General features: G+C 33.3%; 1 protein-coding gene across 5 annotated transcripts in view; it reads right to left on the bottom strand.

Annotated features, from left to right (window-relative positions):
• RICTOR (RPTOR independent companion of MTOR complex 2) overlaps positions 1-15662 on the bottom strand; it is a 117176-nt gene that overhangs the window by 31134 nt on the left and 70380 nt on the right. For all 5 annotated transcript variants that reach the window (XM_072824811.1, XM_072824812.1, XM_072824814.1 and 2 more), the window contains 12 exons: positions 13788-13855; positions 10451-10518; positions 9330-9412; positions 8129-8216; positions 7316-7406; positions 7141-7207; positions 6914-6994; positions 5048-5148; positions 2357-2522; positions 1965-2066; positions 1802-1848; positions 234-369 (listed from right to left, as the gene is read on the bottom strand). In XM_072824811.1, the coding sequence (XP_072680912.1) occupies positions 234-369; positions 1802-1848; positions 1965-2066; positions 2357-2522; positions 5048-5148; positions 6914-6994; positions 7141-7207; positions 7316-7406; positions 8129-8216; positions 9330-9412; positions 10451-10518; positions 13788-13855 (1098 nt within the window). The remainder of the gene's footprint in view (positions 1-233; positions 370-1801; positions 1849-1964; positions 2067-2356; positions 2523-5047; positions 5149-6913; positions 6995-7140; positions 7208-7315; positions 7407-8128; positions 8217-9329; positions 9413-10450; positions 10519-13787; positions 13856-15662) is intronic.

The following is a 15662-nucleotide window of genomic DNA, read 5'->3' as shown; positions in this document are numbered from 1 at the left end:
ATGAAGATGATACTATCTTCCATTTTACAAAGAGAAAACCAGTTCTTATTTCTATAAGGCACATAAGTTGTCCAAAGTCACGTAACTAGCTAGTGACAGAGTCAGGATTCAAATCTAGGTCTGGACTCATTCCATATGCTTCTAAATATAACTTACACATATTCAGAAATAAAAGGAAGGGGGCAAATTCAATGAAAAACATTTGTTAGGAAAATATTCAAAATGCTTATTACCTCTTCAGACTCAAGAAGAAATTCTGTAAATTGGCAACCCACAACCGTGAGCTGCTTAGACTTGGCAAAATCCAGATCCAGGTTGGCATATAATTTACTGCTGGGCTTGTAAAAGTAAAGTAGTCTTCGTACAAACCTACAGGCAAAATAAAATTACCAACAGAAAAACCAAAAAATCAATTTAAAATCTTAACCATAGCTTATGATGTAATTGGGCTTTGAATATGTTTTGGGTTTAAACCATTAGAGTAAATGGGAGGGAATAAGTATCTGGTACATCTCACACACACACACACACACGCATGCAAAAACAATAACCTTATTTGTCAAGAACAGTTTGTGAAATACTTTTATGATGAGATGTCTGAAAGAAATAGTAGAGAACAAAGAAGCTAGCTGGCAAAATACAGATATAACATAGCTAGAAGATAAGCTTGGATAAATAGGAAGAAGACACCTGAACATAAATTTTCTTCTACTATTCTTTTGTGACAGTCTTTGTCCCATGATTCTATAAAATAATCCTATACTAGGTAATTGTAAGCAAAATATATCATTCTATAATTCTGTCACTTTTTCACAATTAAGCAAAAGCCAAGCCCAAAAGCTTCAGGTAAAATTTAGGCAACTGTATTTATGAAGCAATGGACCTAATTTATTATATTTCAATATCACTTTTGACATTATGGGCTAAGCTTCCATTTAACTTAATTCAATTTAATTTCATGCACTACAATCCAATCCAACAATGGTGCCAATTCTAGGATTTGGAGAAACAAAGTTGAATGACACCTCATCTCTGTTCTCAAGCAGTATGAAAAGTTGGTGCTGTTTCTTTATTCCAATGTAAGTTTATATATAGTCTCTATAAACTTAATATAGATATTAAGTTAAATTCATGAGGAGATGAATACAATCAAATAATAATATTAAGGACATAAATTTTTCAGAAAAATGAAGTAAAGTCCCTCTCATTGAATGATGAATGAAATCAGTACTGGTAGTGGATCAGTCTAAATTCATTCTGAGTAAAAATGCATGGGGGTACTAGAGAACAGCACAGTAGCTTGAAGTGATGTGTATGCTATGAACATTAGTATGTTTTATGAAAGACATGGAAAACTTCAACTTAGTTAATGGGAATGCAAAGAGGAGGACAAATGGCTAACCCTCCAAAGTCAGATGCAAATGCAAGTAGAATAGTAAAAATAAATGGCCATCACTTTGGGAAATGAACAGTATGTCCTTATTATGTCATCCTCATATGTTACTTAGGGCTAAGATTACAATATGGTTGATATTATCCCAATCTGAGAAATTTTTATCTCAAGTACTTCATTTGTTCTAAAACTAAAATCAGAATATAAATAACTAGAGAAAGAATTAGTTGATGCTTTTGGGTTGGAACAGCATACACAAAAATGTATACATGTACCTACGGAATACCAACTATTAAAATGTATGTATGTATCTTTTAAAACACCAATTATTACTTTTCATGGGTATTAGATATCATATAATTCAAATTTAAGTTCTTTCAATTTAAATGCAAAATAGTTGTTACATACCTGTGCAACTGTTCATCTTTATAGTTTCTTAGATTTACATTTGGCCACTAGAAAAATATAATGGGTTATATTACATATGTATTTATCAATTCCCAAACATATAAGCATGATGAATTACAGTGAATAATTAGTGAAGCTATAACCAAGAAGTATCTTATCATACCTTAAGAATGGTCCCTATAAGATTCCAATTCCATTCAAGATTCTCTTTATGTTGAAGGACTTGGCTATCTCTAAGGTTCATTAAAAGAGCTTCCTCTGTATCCTAAAATCATCAGAAAGTAATAAGGAAAATTAAGGCAATTCTCTTCACATCCAGAAAACGAAGTTCAAATCTTAAAAATTTAAAGAAAGATTTTTCATTTAAGGATGAATTATCAAGGCTTTTTAACTTTAAAAAGTTATAGAAACATAGCTCTAATGCTTGTAAAACTAGAAAGCCATTTGAAAATCCATAAGCCTGAGTAAAACTAACTCAGCAAGTATAGCGTATTAACGTCCATCAGTTAAAAATTAGGAAATGAAGTTAAAAATTGCGATGTTTCATTTGAGTACCTTAAGAACAAATATATCTTTCTGAACTCGGAGATACTGATCCCGTTTCTGGTGGGTTGCAATTGCTTTCTGAATAATGTGATCTAAATGAAGGCTGTAAGGCTTAGGTCCTCGTTTCTTCATTTCATGGAAGCGTTTTAAACAGTTCAAGGCTGCACTGGCTCGCCTGTTGAAAAAAAAACGGAATTAATTCTGTAGCAAAGCTAGCATAATTTTAAAGAGATCACTTTGGTAAATTATCCTAGTAAAATATATAAATTTAAGGCTAGAGATGGTTGCTAGAAAGTAAATTATTTAATCAAATTTGGAACCACAAAGAAAAAAAAATCAAGAACAATGCTATTTGTATGAAAAAACACTATGTAAATCCAACTAAATATGTATTTACTAATCTTTTCTTCTGTGGTGGCAGGCACTTTAAAAAAAAAAAAAAAGATTTTATTTATTCATGAGACAGAGAGACAGAAACATAGGCAGAGGGAGAAGCAGGATCCCCACAGGGGGCCTGATGTGGGATTCAATCCCTGGACCTGGGATCATGACCTGAGCCAAAGGCAGACAATCAACCACTGAGCCACCCCCAGGTGCCCTATGGTGGGGACTTTTTGTATATTGGTTTTAAGAACTCCTACAAAGTTAGAAACCTAGTTTTCTCTATTTTCTTACAGAAGTTTAAAAACTTGCTTTTCCCATTTAAATCCTTAATCCATCTAAAACTGATTTTTATTTATAATATAAGGCTGGAATATTTCATTTTCTCCCCATGTGGATAATTGATGATTCCAGTATCAATTTGTATAGTCTCTATTTCCTCCCACTGATCTGCAATTGTAAATGGTATTTTTTTTTAAAAATTATTTTTAATTCCTTGTTTGTGGTTCATAAAAGCAGAGTTTTTGAGAATCTGGTAGCAAAAAAGTCTCAACTCCAGAACTCCTGGGAAAAACAAATTGGATTTAAAATTTTAAAACCTTGAGATGTGCTCAGATTGGCAAGTATTTATAAATAAAGAGCTTGCTGAGTGAAAAGAACACCACCAAAACAAAACAAAAACCATTATAAGGTTCTTATTGCTGAAATTCTGAAGGTAAATTTGAATTCTGGATGAACCATGAAATTCATGGGTCATAACCTGAACCATAGAGTTTAGGTCTACAAGGACTCAGGAAAAACATTCTTCCATCATCAAACTACTAAAATAAAAACTGAAAAGGATGACTGGCTGACTCAGTCAGTATAGTATGTGGCTCTTATCTCAAGGTTGTCAGTTCGAGTCCCATGCTGGATGTAGAGAGAGGTTACTTAAACTTAAAAAAAAAAAAGCTGAAAGCTATGAAAGCCTAGAGTTGGAACTGAGATGGTCCCTAATACTCTTAGTTTATAATACAACTTCTATTAAATAATAGTATATCCATTGGCAGAGTTAAAGTTAATAGAATATTATTTACTTATTGTGAGGCCCATATGTGTACTTCTGAACTAACTAAACTTTTAAGAAATATATAACTTAATAAAAATTCACAGTTCTGAACAGCTAATGAACTAGATTTCATTAACATTACAAAAAGTCCAAATATATAGATTTCTCTAATCATAACAGGTAGAATTTAAAAAAAAAAAAGGGGAGGGGGAACACCTGGGTGGCTCAGCGGTTGGGTGCCTGCCGCCTATCTTCGGCTCAGGTAGTGATCCAGGATAGAGTTCCACATCGGGCTCCCTACAAGGAACCTGCTGCTTCCCCCTCTGCCTGTGTCTCTGCCTCACTCACTTTATCTGTATCTATCATGAATAAATAAATAAATCTTTAAGAAAAATTTTAAAAAAAAGAAAGAAAGAAAAAGAAAACACTCCTGGTTTAGACAAAGTCTTAACAAAATGAAAAAGATTCCTACTAGCACTTTCCAACCAGGCTTCTCCATTTTTACCTTTTAAATTTTATTTTATTAGCAATGTGAAATTCTAACAGAGCTACAGCTGTATTACCATAGTTTTGTTTCAAATTTTGTTTGCAATATTTCCTTCAGTATTAAGAGTTTAACTTACTTCAATGCCTATACTACAAGTTATTAAATTCCAACATTTTTAATCACACATACAAAAGATATTGCTACTCTTTGTGCTTTATTAACTTGAAATATTTTATTTTATTTATTTATTTTTTTAATTTTTATTTATTTATGATAGTCACAGAGAGAGAGGCAGAAACATAGGCAGAGGGAGAAGCAGGCTCCATGCACCGGGAGCCCGACGTGGGATTCGATCCCGGGTCTCCAGGATCGCGCCCTGGGCCAAAGGCAGGCGCCAAACCGCTGCGCCACCCAGGGATCCCTTAACTTGAAATATTTTAGACATTAAAGAGCCTGAACTGCTGCTCAAAACATAAAATAGTCCAGAAATTTTTCAAAGAACATTTTTAATTTTGTGGCAGAAAGTTTACGTCCTTGGCAAGAAACATGCTAGAAAAACTTGATTTTACTAAGCTATAATAATACTTGGTAGCCTAAAATACAAATTATCAAATAATACTATCAATCTTCCCCTCATCTGTAAGGCATCCTTAAGAGAATTAAAAAAAAAAAAAATTTCCAAGCATAATCTACATACACATATGCAATTTTTGAAAGAGAAGGTCATGTAAGTGGGTATTAAATACACCAGGCATAGTCTTAGCTACAGAGCTATGATACTCACAATCTCTTTTCCTTGGGGATATCAAAAGATGCAGCCATATTCATGAGGGTTGGCAGGCAGTGCAAATGATGGCTATGTGAATGAGGAAGAATTGTATTTGCCTAAAGTAAAATATAACATTTTTTAAGAGTTGACAAATAGAAATATTTTGTTATAGATTACTCATAGATGAAATACTAAAGGTTTTACTCATAAAGTGAACGTAATGATTTACTTTCCAATACATACTTACTTATAATTCATCTTATCTTTCAACAAGATGGGACAGAATGAAGATACACACTCCTGTTACATTAAAAAATAGTCTGAATTTTACAGATCCTTTATTTTAACATTATAGTGTTAAGTGGTAACCAATTAAATTCAATTCTTAAATGATCTGAAAGGTTTACATTTCAAAACTTAGATCCAATGCTATAATGTTACATTAATCCTGCTTTCCAAACAAAATTCACCACTCAATCTGCTTTCCACCAATGAAGAGAAGTAATTAAATGTGGAAGCCAGAAAATCTAAGCATAATAAGCAATGAACTAATAGCACTATACTCAAAATAACCAGCTGTTATATTTCAAGGGAATCAAGAATTCTGGTCATGAAGGAAGGAAAAGATGAAATCTATAAAAAAGATTCCTTCATAAGAAGCAAATAATTCTAGATACTGATATAACCTTAGAATGAAAGAATGAAAATAAAAATCACATCTGAAAACCTGCAGTATTACTTAATTCTTCCATGGATGGGCTGAAGGAGAATGAAGCATGTAGATAAACAATTCATTGGTAAACAAGACAGTTATCGTTAAACTCTGTTAAACTCTCTTCACATCACTCACAGAGCCCAGCTGATGTGGAAAAAAAAAAAAACACTGGAGGTAGTATTGACTGAAACAACAACAACAAAAATACTATGCCAATAAAAGAAAATCATAACATACTTTTAAAAGATCTGCCACATGGTTACTTCCTCCTTTAATGAGTTTAAAGTGGTTCGTTTTATTCAATATTCTACTAACAGGTGACCTATAAACAGGAATTCTACCTTACAAACAATCAGTTCTCCCATTGCTTGATTTGCTGGGATTAGAGAATGGTCAGATTACTTTCTTAGCTCCTTGTTTCCCAAAGTTACTGATGTCACAAAATCAAGGCAAAAAAACTCCAAAAAAACTAAAAAAAAACCCCAAAAAGTACTCAACTTCTAAATCTCAACTCAGAGAATATGTTCAAACAAGGGAGTTACATTTTGAATTTTTTTTCACAAAGTTTTCTAAAATTCAGGCACTGACTGTCATATGTCAATTCCACTGCTACCCGACTGACGTAGTATCTAGTTTTGGAATTTCTTGTTAGGCAGCAAGTCATTCTAAGATATGTTAAGATTTATAGGGGCAGCCTGGGTGGCTCTGCAGTTTCGCGCCGCCTTCAGCCCAGGGCGTGATCCTGGAGACCCGGAATCGAGTCCCACATCAGGCTCCCTGCATGGAGCCTGCTTCTCCCTTGGCCTGTGTCTCTGTCTCTGTCGCTCATGAATAAATAAATAAAATATTAAAAAAAAAAAAAAAAAGATTTATAGGACTCAAAATGTCATCAAAAGTAAGTATAAAAATCAGTATTCAGTACTTTTTTTACATTTTTTTCACTTATAAAACTAGCCTACACTATATATACACACACAGTAACATATACACACATACATTTATGTATAGATAGATACAAGGCATCATCAAGGGCTCTTTGCAATGCAAAGACACTCAAAAAGCGTAAATTTACTTAGAGATATTACAAAGTAACATTATTAAAATAATCTGTTTTATAAATTAAGACATTAATAGTATGAAACATAATCAAAAGTTGCTAAACTTACCATATGTAAAAGCTCTCCTAAAAGGATGGTAGCTCTAACTGAGATATGGTCATCACTGTTTGTTATCACTTCAACCAATCCCTTTGAAAATAAGAAGAAAATATTATAGTTGCAGAATAGCATGTAGGAATACATTTATGAATCATATGTATGCTTGTTGCTCTGAGAGAACTTTGTCAGAGAAAATTAAAAAGTAAAATAGGATAAAATAAGTTTATAATTCTTACCTCTAGAAGTCCATTACGAATAAATGCGGAGAGTATCAGTGCCAAATAATTATCCATGAGGTCTGGCCTAGAAATAAACAGAGCACAGACACAGCTTAAATACTGTTCAACATATTACATAATTTAACATAAAAATAGTATTTGTAATAAATTTGAACTATTCCCCTAATTCTACCTGGATCTGGCACGATGAGGAAGAATAGTTTTTGCCTCAGCTGCTACGAAGCCATCTGAAAGTCTCCAACTGTCTTGGAATCTGCCTGGATCTAAAATAGTTAAAATTAGGTAGTTAGAAGAAAAATAAGAAATCACTAAAACACATCAGTTAACCATCAGCTAATCAGGCCATAAATAATGTTTTAAAATGTTGGTTAAATAAATAGACAGAGGGGCACATAGGTTGCTCAGCTGGTTAAGTGACCAACTCTTGATTTTGGTTCAGGTCATTATCTAGGGGTTGTGGGATTGAGCCCCATGTGGGGCTCCTTACTTAGTGGGGAGTCTGCTGGTCATACACTCCCTCCCTGCTGCCTCCACCCCTACTAAGATAAATAAATAAATCTTTTAAAAATGTTAAAAAAAAAAAGACTGAAAAGGCATACAGAAAAAAATGATTTATTGATGTACAGTGTCTAAACTTTCATTTTGGGACTTAGGAATCATTTGGCTAAAATAAAATTATACTGAGAATTAGATAATCTAATTTGAGAATTATATCAGTTTCTTATCTTTGCCCTTCCTTTCTTTGTCCATTTTTCTACTAATTTCACCGCTCATCTGTAATACCTAGGGTGATGATAAAGAAATCAAAATTTCTTATTTTTGGAAATTTGAGGTTTTATTTTAATGCTAATTTAATGCCATGATGATGCAGTAAGAAAATGATATTCAATATTTAGTTCAGTATTTTGCCTTTGAGAGACTCAGCTGATAAACCATTTTAAAAATCACAGTATATGAATAGATACAAATGGATTTCAATACTTACCTACACTGAGCAGTGCTTCTATGAATTCTTCAGTCACAACAGGTAGAGGAAGACGAAATATATCATAGAGCACTTCAAGCAGACCTCGCTGCAAGTGCAAATAAATGCGGTTCATTTACTTTTATGGAATGAATCTTCATTTAAATTTAAAAACTTAAAACAGAGGTTTTAAATGTCTTATTCACAGAAGGAAAAACTGATAAAATCAGAACTACTTATTTTAGAAAACTGCCATCTCAGGACTACACTTGAGAAGAGATAACTACAGCGTGCTATATTACATACACAATTTAATCTTTTCAATTACTCTTTTATTATACCATTGTAGTACATATGGAGAAGTAGATATACAGGTGAAACATAATTTGCCAAAGGTAATGGAGCTATAAAGACTAAAATTAGGAGTCAAATTTCAGTGGGCCAGACTCCAAAAACGATGTTCTTTCCCCATCTGTGAAGTAAGCAGTCAAGTGAATAGCCCCAACCTTCAGTTCCCTGCTTATAGATCTTTCCATCTATAATCACATCCCTTCCATTTCCATGGTCTAAAGGCTTTTCAGTTCACATTTTAAGCAAGGCACCCTTGGCTAGTATTTTCTAATATTTTTCAACTCCAGGTTTGGTTCACATAGAGAAAAACAAGAAAAGGGCAGGTTTTAATCAGTTGAACACAAAACAAAACCATCTAAGTGGAAAAGAAAGAACTACTGAAGAGTTTATATTTTTTCCTCCAATTTCAATTTGTTTTAGCCACATTTTAGGAATATATCTGATAATTAAGCATATTAATATTAACAACCCAATTTTAATGAAAACCACCACTCATTACAAAAACATGTTAGAAGGCATAAGATACATAAATACTGTATTTACTTTTTACTGAATAGAGTTTTGAACTGCTTGAACCTTTTACAGTGAGAATGCCCTTCTGTACTGTTTTCATTTTTTAATGAATAAAGCATAATTAATTTCATATTTTTAAGTTCGTTTTTAATTCAGCCATAGTTCCTAACATCACTGTTTCAAATTATTTGTATTACCCTTAGGGTTCAACCAAGTAGTAAATATTTATTCATGTATTTTTTAAATGCTCTGTGATACATATGAATAATTCACGAGGAAAAAGCAATACCTGAAACAACTTTTTTTAACAATTAATTTCCTCTGTTAAGTCTGGAAATGAAACAGAGTAACTACCTACCCTTATTTCCATGTTTGGTATACAAAGTACTCCAATTAGGGATTGGATCCCAGAGTTTCCAGGTTTACATAAATTAATAATACCTAAAGAGGATAAAAAAGAAAAAATATCACTAATCTAAATTTCAACAAAATCTATAGCAATATATTCATAATGTAAAATCTGTGATATTTTTCCAGATAATTCCAAAACTGTGCTATTATTTGGTTATCATATCTAATATTTCCCTACTGACTAGAGAGTATCAGTAATTTTTATCATTTAAATTCCTTCTTCTATTTGTTGCATACCCAAAAAAGTTCATCAATCTGACTGCTTACTATTTGTTTGCTGATGAGTGATTCTCAGAATACAGGAGACAGGACAATGCCCTATCTCTCTTATGTAATACCTCTTAATCTAAAGTGAAGTGAAAAAAAATGAAAAAAAAAAAAATAAAGTGAAGTGAAAAATTTGCTTGGCATTTGTCTTTTAAAAGTGTAATTCTAAAATTTATTGAATGTACAAAAGACTGTAACTGGTAGAATTCAAATAATCTGTATAGATAAAAATTTTAAGTGGAGTAATTAGGTCAAACAGTTTAAAGCACATTAATATATAAAAAAGGAAGGTTTGCTGAATAGCCAATAAACAAAAAATATTCACTATCATTACTCATTGGGGAAATCTAAGTAATATTCACAATTGGGTACCATTACACACCAGCCAGTATGGCTAAAAACTTTAAGACAACATGAAATGCTGGTAAGGATGCAGAGCAACTGGAACTCACATAGACTGTTGATGGGAGTATAAAATAGCCTAAGTATTTTCAGAAAAAGTCTGGCAGTTTCTTATAAAACTAAACATATATCTACCTTGTGACTCAGGAATTCCATTTGGGTATTTACCCAGGGCAAATGAAAGCTCATGCCCATAGAAAAACTTTTTTAATCACCTAGGTAATCATTAGCACTTGACTTACAAATAGTCAATTTTAGTAATTGTTACAAATCCCTCTCACTCTAATAATAACATACAAAGTTAAGACTAGGTTAACATCTAAATAGATGCTACAATAATAATTTAACATTTGAAAAAATAATCAAGTTTTTCTTATTAAGCAGCACAGATTAACTTACCTGCCCATGACCGGAATGTTGCTATGATTCCCATTTTACTGGCTAGAAACCTTGCTTCTCTGTCCTCTCTTGGAGTGGGGAATGCAAGGGGCAGAAATCAAAGAAAACAAATGTCAAAATAAAAAGTGAGATTTTTCTCCTAAAGTATCAGGGAAAGAAAACCTATCTATCATTTGTTAACATTTAAATATTTACAAGGAAATAAAACATGTTAAAAAAAAAAAGATCTACCTCAAGAAAAATTACCCATATACTGACTCCTGCCCCAATTTAAAATTCCCAACATAGTTTAAAGTAAGTTATAAATTCCACTGTTCAATTTAGTTCTACTTTTCCTGCTTTCTGAAAACTATTCTTAGATACCTCATTAATACCTTTAATTGAGCACTAGAGACAGCATCACCCTATTTAATAAGCATCCCTGTCAAAAGGCTACCCCTTAGCAAAGAAAATACCTCTTACTTTTACATGTATTCTTTTTTCAAAGTTTGTTATATGTGTGTGCACATGCATATATATAAAATCTCTACACCCAATGTGGGGCTTGAACTAATGACCTCAAGATCAAAAATCACATTCTCTTCTGAGTCAGGCAGGTGCCCTACCACACATATTCTCTTTACTTGAAAATTCTTGCCCCAAAGTTATTTCAAAATTTCTAACAAGCAAGTTCAACATCCCATATATATTCATTGATATTTTAAAATAACTAGATTGGGCAGCCTGAGTGGCTCAGCGGTTTAGCGCCGCCTTTGGCCAGGGCATGATCCTGGAGACCCAGGATTGAGTCCCACGTCAGGCTTCCTGCATGGAGCCTGCTTCTCCCTCTGCTGTGCCTCTGCCTCTCTCTCTCTCTCTCTGTGTCTCTCATGATTAAATAAACAAAATCTTAAAAAAAAACCCTAGATATTAATATCACCAGCTATTTTCTAATTGTGTATCTAAATGTCTCACTTGTTCTTTCCTAAGCAATAGTTTATAACCATTAATCAAGCAATAGATTTATATTCATTAAATTTTCCATGTATGGCTTATGGCCAGTTTTCAATACTTAATAGCAATCTTAAACTACTTATGCCACCTCAACCACCTCTATTCTCTCAACTGTGTTTTTCTGTGCCATCTTTTTGTCTTCCCTAATAAAGCCCTTAACAGCGGTAAGAACACAGAAATCCAGAGAACTTGGAAAGAAAAAGCGGGGAAGACATTAAAGAAAAAAAAAAAAAAGAAAATAATCAACTTAAATAGTGAGCAGTCTGCAAAAGAGGAATGAAACACTTAAAAAGACATATAAACAAACCACACCTAGCTCTATAGTATCAAATAAATGAAAACATAACGGAAACTAAAATGAGGAGATGGGGTGGTGGAAGAAATGAGATAAATGAGATTTAGACAATTATGGGATAAAGCTTTTGGCACTCCTCTTAAAAATGTTACTGACAGGAGTGCCTGGGTGGCTCAGTCAGTTAAGCATCCAACTCTTGATTTTAGCTCAGGTCATGAAACAGAACCCCATGGAGCCTGCTTAGGAGTCTCTCTCTCTCTCCCTCTGCCCCTCCCCCTGCTCATGCATGATCTCTTTCTCTTTCTCACACACACACAAAAATATTAGTGACATACTTAGAGTGATTGCCTGGTAATTCATTCTCTAATCTATTCAATAAATTTGTAGTACTAAAAAAAAAAATCACTCCATTTTCTCTTGTTTCCTGGCCATAAATGTACCCATGCCTCCAAAACTATCCACACTCCAGGAACTAAATGCAAGTAAATTATAGAACCGAACAGGTAAGAAAGGATTTTGGTGGAATGTACCTTCCTTCTCCAACTCTAAAAAATAGCCAGGCTCATCTCTCACTCATCTTAGTAGGCAGAATTCTAAAAATGTCCTCCATCTCCCTCAAGATTCCATGCCCCAAACCCTGGATCTTGGAATATGGTATCACTGCCATGATTGTGACTAATTTATGTTTTATAGCCTGGCAGATCTTAAAAGACAGGGAGATCATCTGGTAGGCTTGATCTAATTGGAGAGCTTTCAGCAGTTGGTGGCAGAAGACAAAACAGAGATTCAGCACAAAGGATTTGAGGAATTTTTGCTGTGTTTGAAGACAGAGGGAGCCACGTGCCAAGGAAAGAGGGTAGCCTATAGGAGCTGAGCGTAGGCCTCAGCTGTCAGCAAGGAAACACAGACCTAGTTTTATAATAGCAAGGAAGTAAATTCTGCCAACAACCTGAATGAGGTTGGAAATGGATTTTTCATCAGAACCCCCAGATAAAAGCTGTGCCAGACTTTTGACCTACTGAACTGTGTGCTAATAAACTGATGTTATTTTAAGCTGCTACATTCATAGTAATTTTTCATGTAACAGCAGAAAGTGCATTTCTCCCATCAATAAGGAGAATGTTAAGTGTCATTAGGAAAAGCCAAGAAAGGGGCTTAAAAATCCCTAATTCACAACTCAGCTGGAATAAGGTTTGAGAAGTCTTAAACAGAGAACATCTATTTTGATATCTTAGCTCAGGTTATGAAATGTTAGGGTGTGATGAGTCCACAGTGACAGAAGTGATTAAAGATATAAAATCGCTATTTTTCATGAAAATGAAAAACAATGAAAAATGAAAAACAAAAATATCCCAGTTTCACAACATTCTGAAATTAAGAATTTTAAATTCCGTATCATCAAATAAGTGCTTATGTCTGCAGTCCAACAATCCTACTAGAAAAATGCTTCATAGCACATTTATTGTAATAGCACAATCCGTAAAATCTTCACAGATAACACATTAATACAATACATTGATCCCTGAATCAATTTATAGTTATCCCAGAACACCTCATGAACAAGTATTTTCTCTCCAAAAAAATGTTGCAAATTACCCTGCATCATTTCTAGGAAACAAACGTTACTCTATCTCCTTTTATTTCCCTACTAACCCTACTTCCAAAATTCTACAGAGTTTATCCTTCGGCTTACGTAGTTAAGGCAGCTCTTCATTCTATTCCTTGTTGTTATTTCATTCTTTTACTCTCTCAATGTAATTACGCTAAAAATACGTAATAGAAAAATAATTAAAGATCTTGTTTCTACTACAGCCTATCTTATATTATTTTAAAAAAGAGATCAATTTCAAGTCTTTAAACTCCTCATAACTTATTTTTAATTTCTTAAGCCACAGATAATTATGAGAAATACAACGTAACTCCTTCATGAAATAGGAAATTTACTTAAACTCCCATTGCTCTGGCTCTACATACAATCAGGTAAATCTAAAAGCTTTAACAGCAACATAAACACTTCCTTATAAATTACTAGGAACAAATGGTACTTACTTGAGTTGTCCTTCAGCTGTATCCGGACTATGTCTGTAGTGAAAATCAGTATAGGGTGCTAAAATTCGCTAATAAAAAAAAGGAGGAAAAGGAGGAGAAAAGAGTCCTTTTTATAAAATGCATTTTTCTTTAACAAGCTAAAATTAATATAATTTCTCTATATCTTTAATTGCGTATACTGTTTGAGAGACTTAGTTCTTCAAACTCATCATCAAGGAATACATTTGAGTGACTTTTTTTTTTTTTACACAATTTCTGAACTTTTAAATAGAAATATGACACATACATAATAAAACAGTGCACAAACCATGAATGTCAAGTTTGGTGTATTTTCTTAAACTAAGTCCATTGCTGTAACTAGCACCAGATGAAGAAAACACTAGTATCCTTAAAGCCTTATTCCCTCTTTAGATTCAGTCACTACCTACTCCAAGATTATTATCCTAACTTTTAAAACTATGATTTAGTTTTGCTTATTTCTGAACATCATTAAAAGGTTTTATTTTATAAATTACACTCTCCTTTCGGTGCTAGTATGAAAAAAGTCCAAGTTATTTTCGTGTATTGTCCTTGTTTTCAGCAATCTTGCTAAACTCACTCATTTTAAACTTTTAACAACTATATCTCATTTACCAACTCTCCTGCCATGCCTACTGCATTATTATGATCTAATTTTTAATATTAAATATAATTTAAAATACATAAGAAATTATTAAAATTGCTTTCAACAATCAGTATGCTTTTATATTTAGTCATCTATGTGCCTTTTCTGTTAATTTTCATTCCTTCCTACATTTCCTTGTCTTAGATCATTTTCCCTCTGAGGACTCCCTTTACTCTTTTATTCTTTATGTGTCTCATTTTTAAAACAACAATAGATATTTGTTATATGGTTCCTGTGAGTCAGGAGTCTATGAGAGGCTTAGCAATGCAGTTGTGGTTTAGGGGCCCTCAGAAACTTGCATTGAAAATATTGGTTAAGGCTACAGTCACCTAAAGACTTGGTTGGAGCTAGAGGACCTGTTTCAAGATGTTTCACTCACAATGTGCTAATTGTTGGCAACAGAGTTTAGTTCCTCCCACTGGTACCTCCCCTTAGGATGCTTTAAGTGTCTTCCTAACATAAGGGCAAGTAATCCAAGAAAGAGCAGTGTTTCTTTACATTGTTTGGTCTTTTCTTTTTTTTTAGTCTCAAAAAAACCTTCATTTTATCTTTGTTTTTGAAAGACATTTTCTCTGGATTAGGCTGGCATTTTTTTTTCTTTCAGTGCTCTAAAGATGTCATTTTACTGTTGGCTAGTTTCCATGATTTCTATGGGAATCAGCTATTAGATATGTTCCTTCAAAAACAACGTGTTTGGGGATCCCTGGGTGACTCAGCGGTTTAGTGCCTGCCTTCAGCCCACAGAGTGATCCTGGAATCCCGAGATCAAGTCCCACATTGGGCTCCCTGCATGGAGCCTGCTTCTCCTTCTGTCTGTGTCTCTGGCACTATCTCTCTGTCTCTCATGAATTAAAAAGAAAAAAAAAAATCTTAAAAGATTTCTAAAAAAAAAAAAAAAGAAAGAAAGAAAAGAAAGAAAATAACATGTTTTTTTTTTTTTCCCTCTAAAGCTGTTTTCAAGATTTTTATTTATTTTTGTTTTCAACAATCTTACCATAATGTGCCTACATGTTATTTTCTTTGTATTATCTTATTTGGAGTTTTGTAAGGTTTGTGAGCATGAAGTCTCATCAGTTTTAGAAACAAAGTTCTGGCCATCGTCTCTTTGGATATTTGCTTCTGTCCGTTTTCTCCTCCTTCTCCAAAGACAAAATTATATTTTATCACTTTTGTTATGTTTTGTCCATTTCTTTCTTTTCCCTCTCTTTGCT

This window comes from Canis lupus, chromosome 4 (genome assembly GCF_048164855.1).
Source record: "Canis lupus baileyi chromosome 4, mCanLup2.hap1, whole genome shotgun sequence".
Taxonomy (NCBI): Eukaryota; Metazoa; Chordata; class Mammalia; order Carnivora; family Canidae; genus Canis; species Canis lupus.
This window is presented reverse-complemented; position numbering and strand designations above follow the sequence as displayed.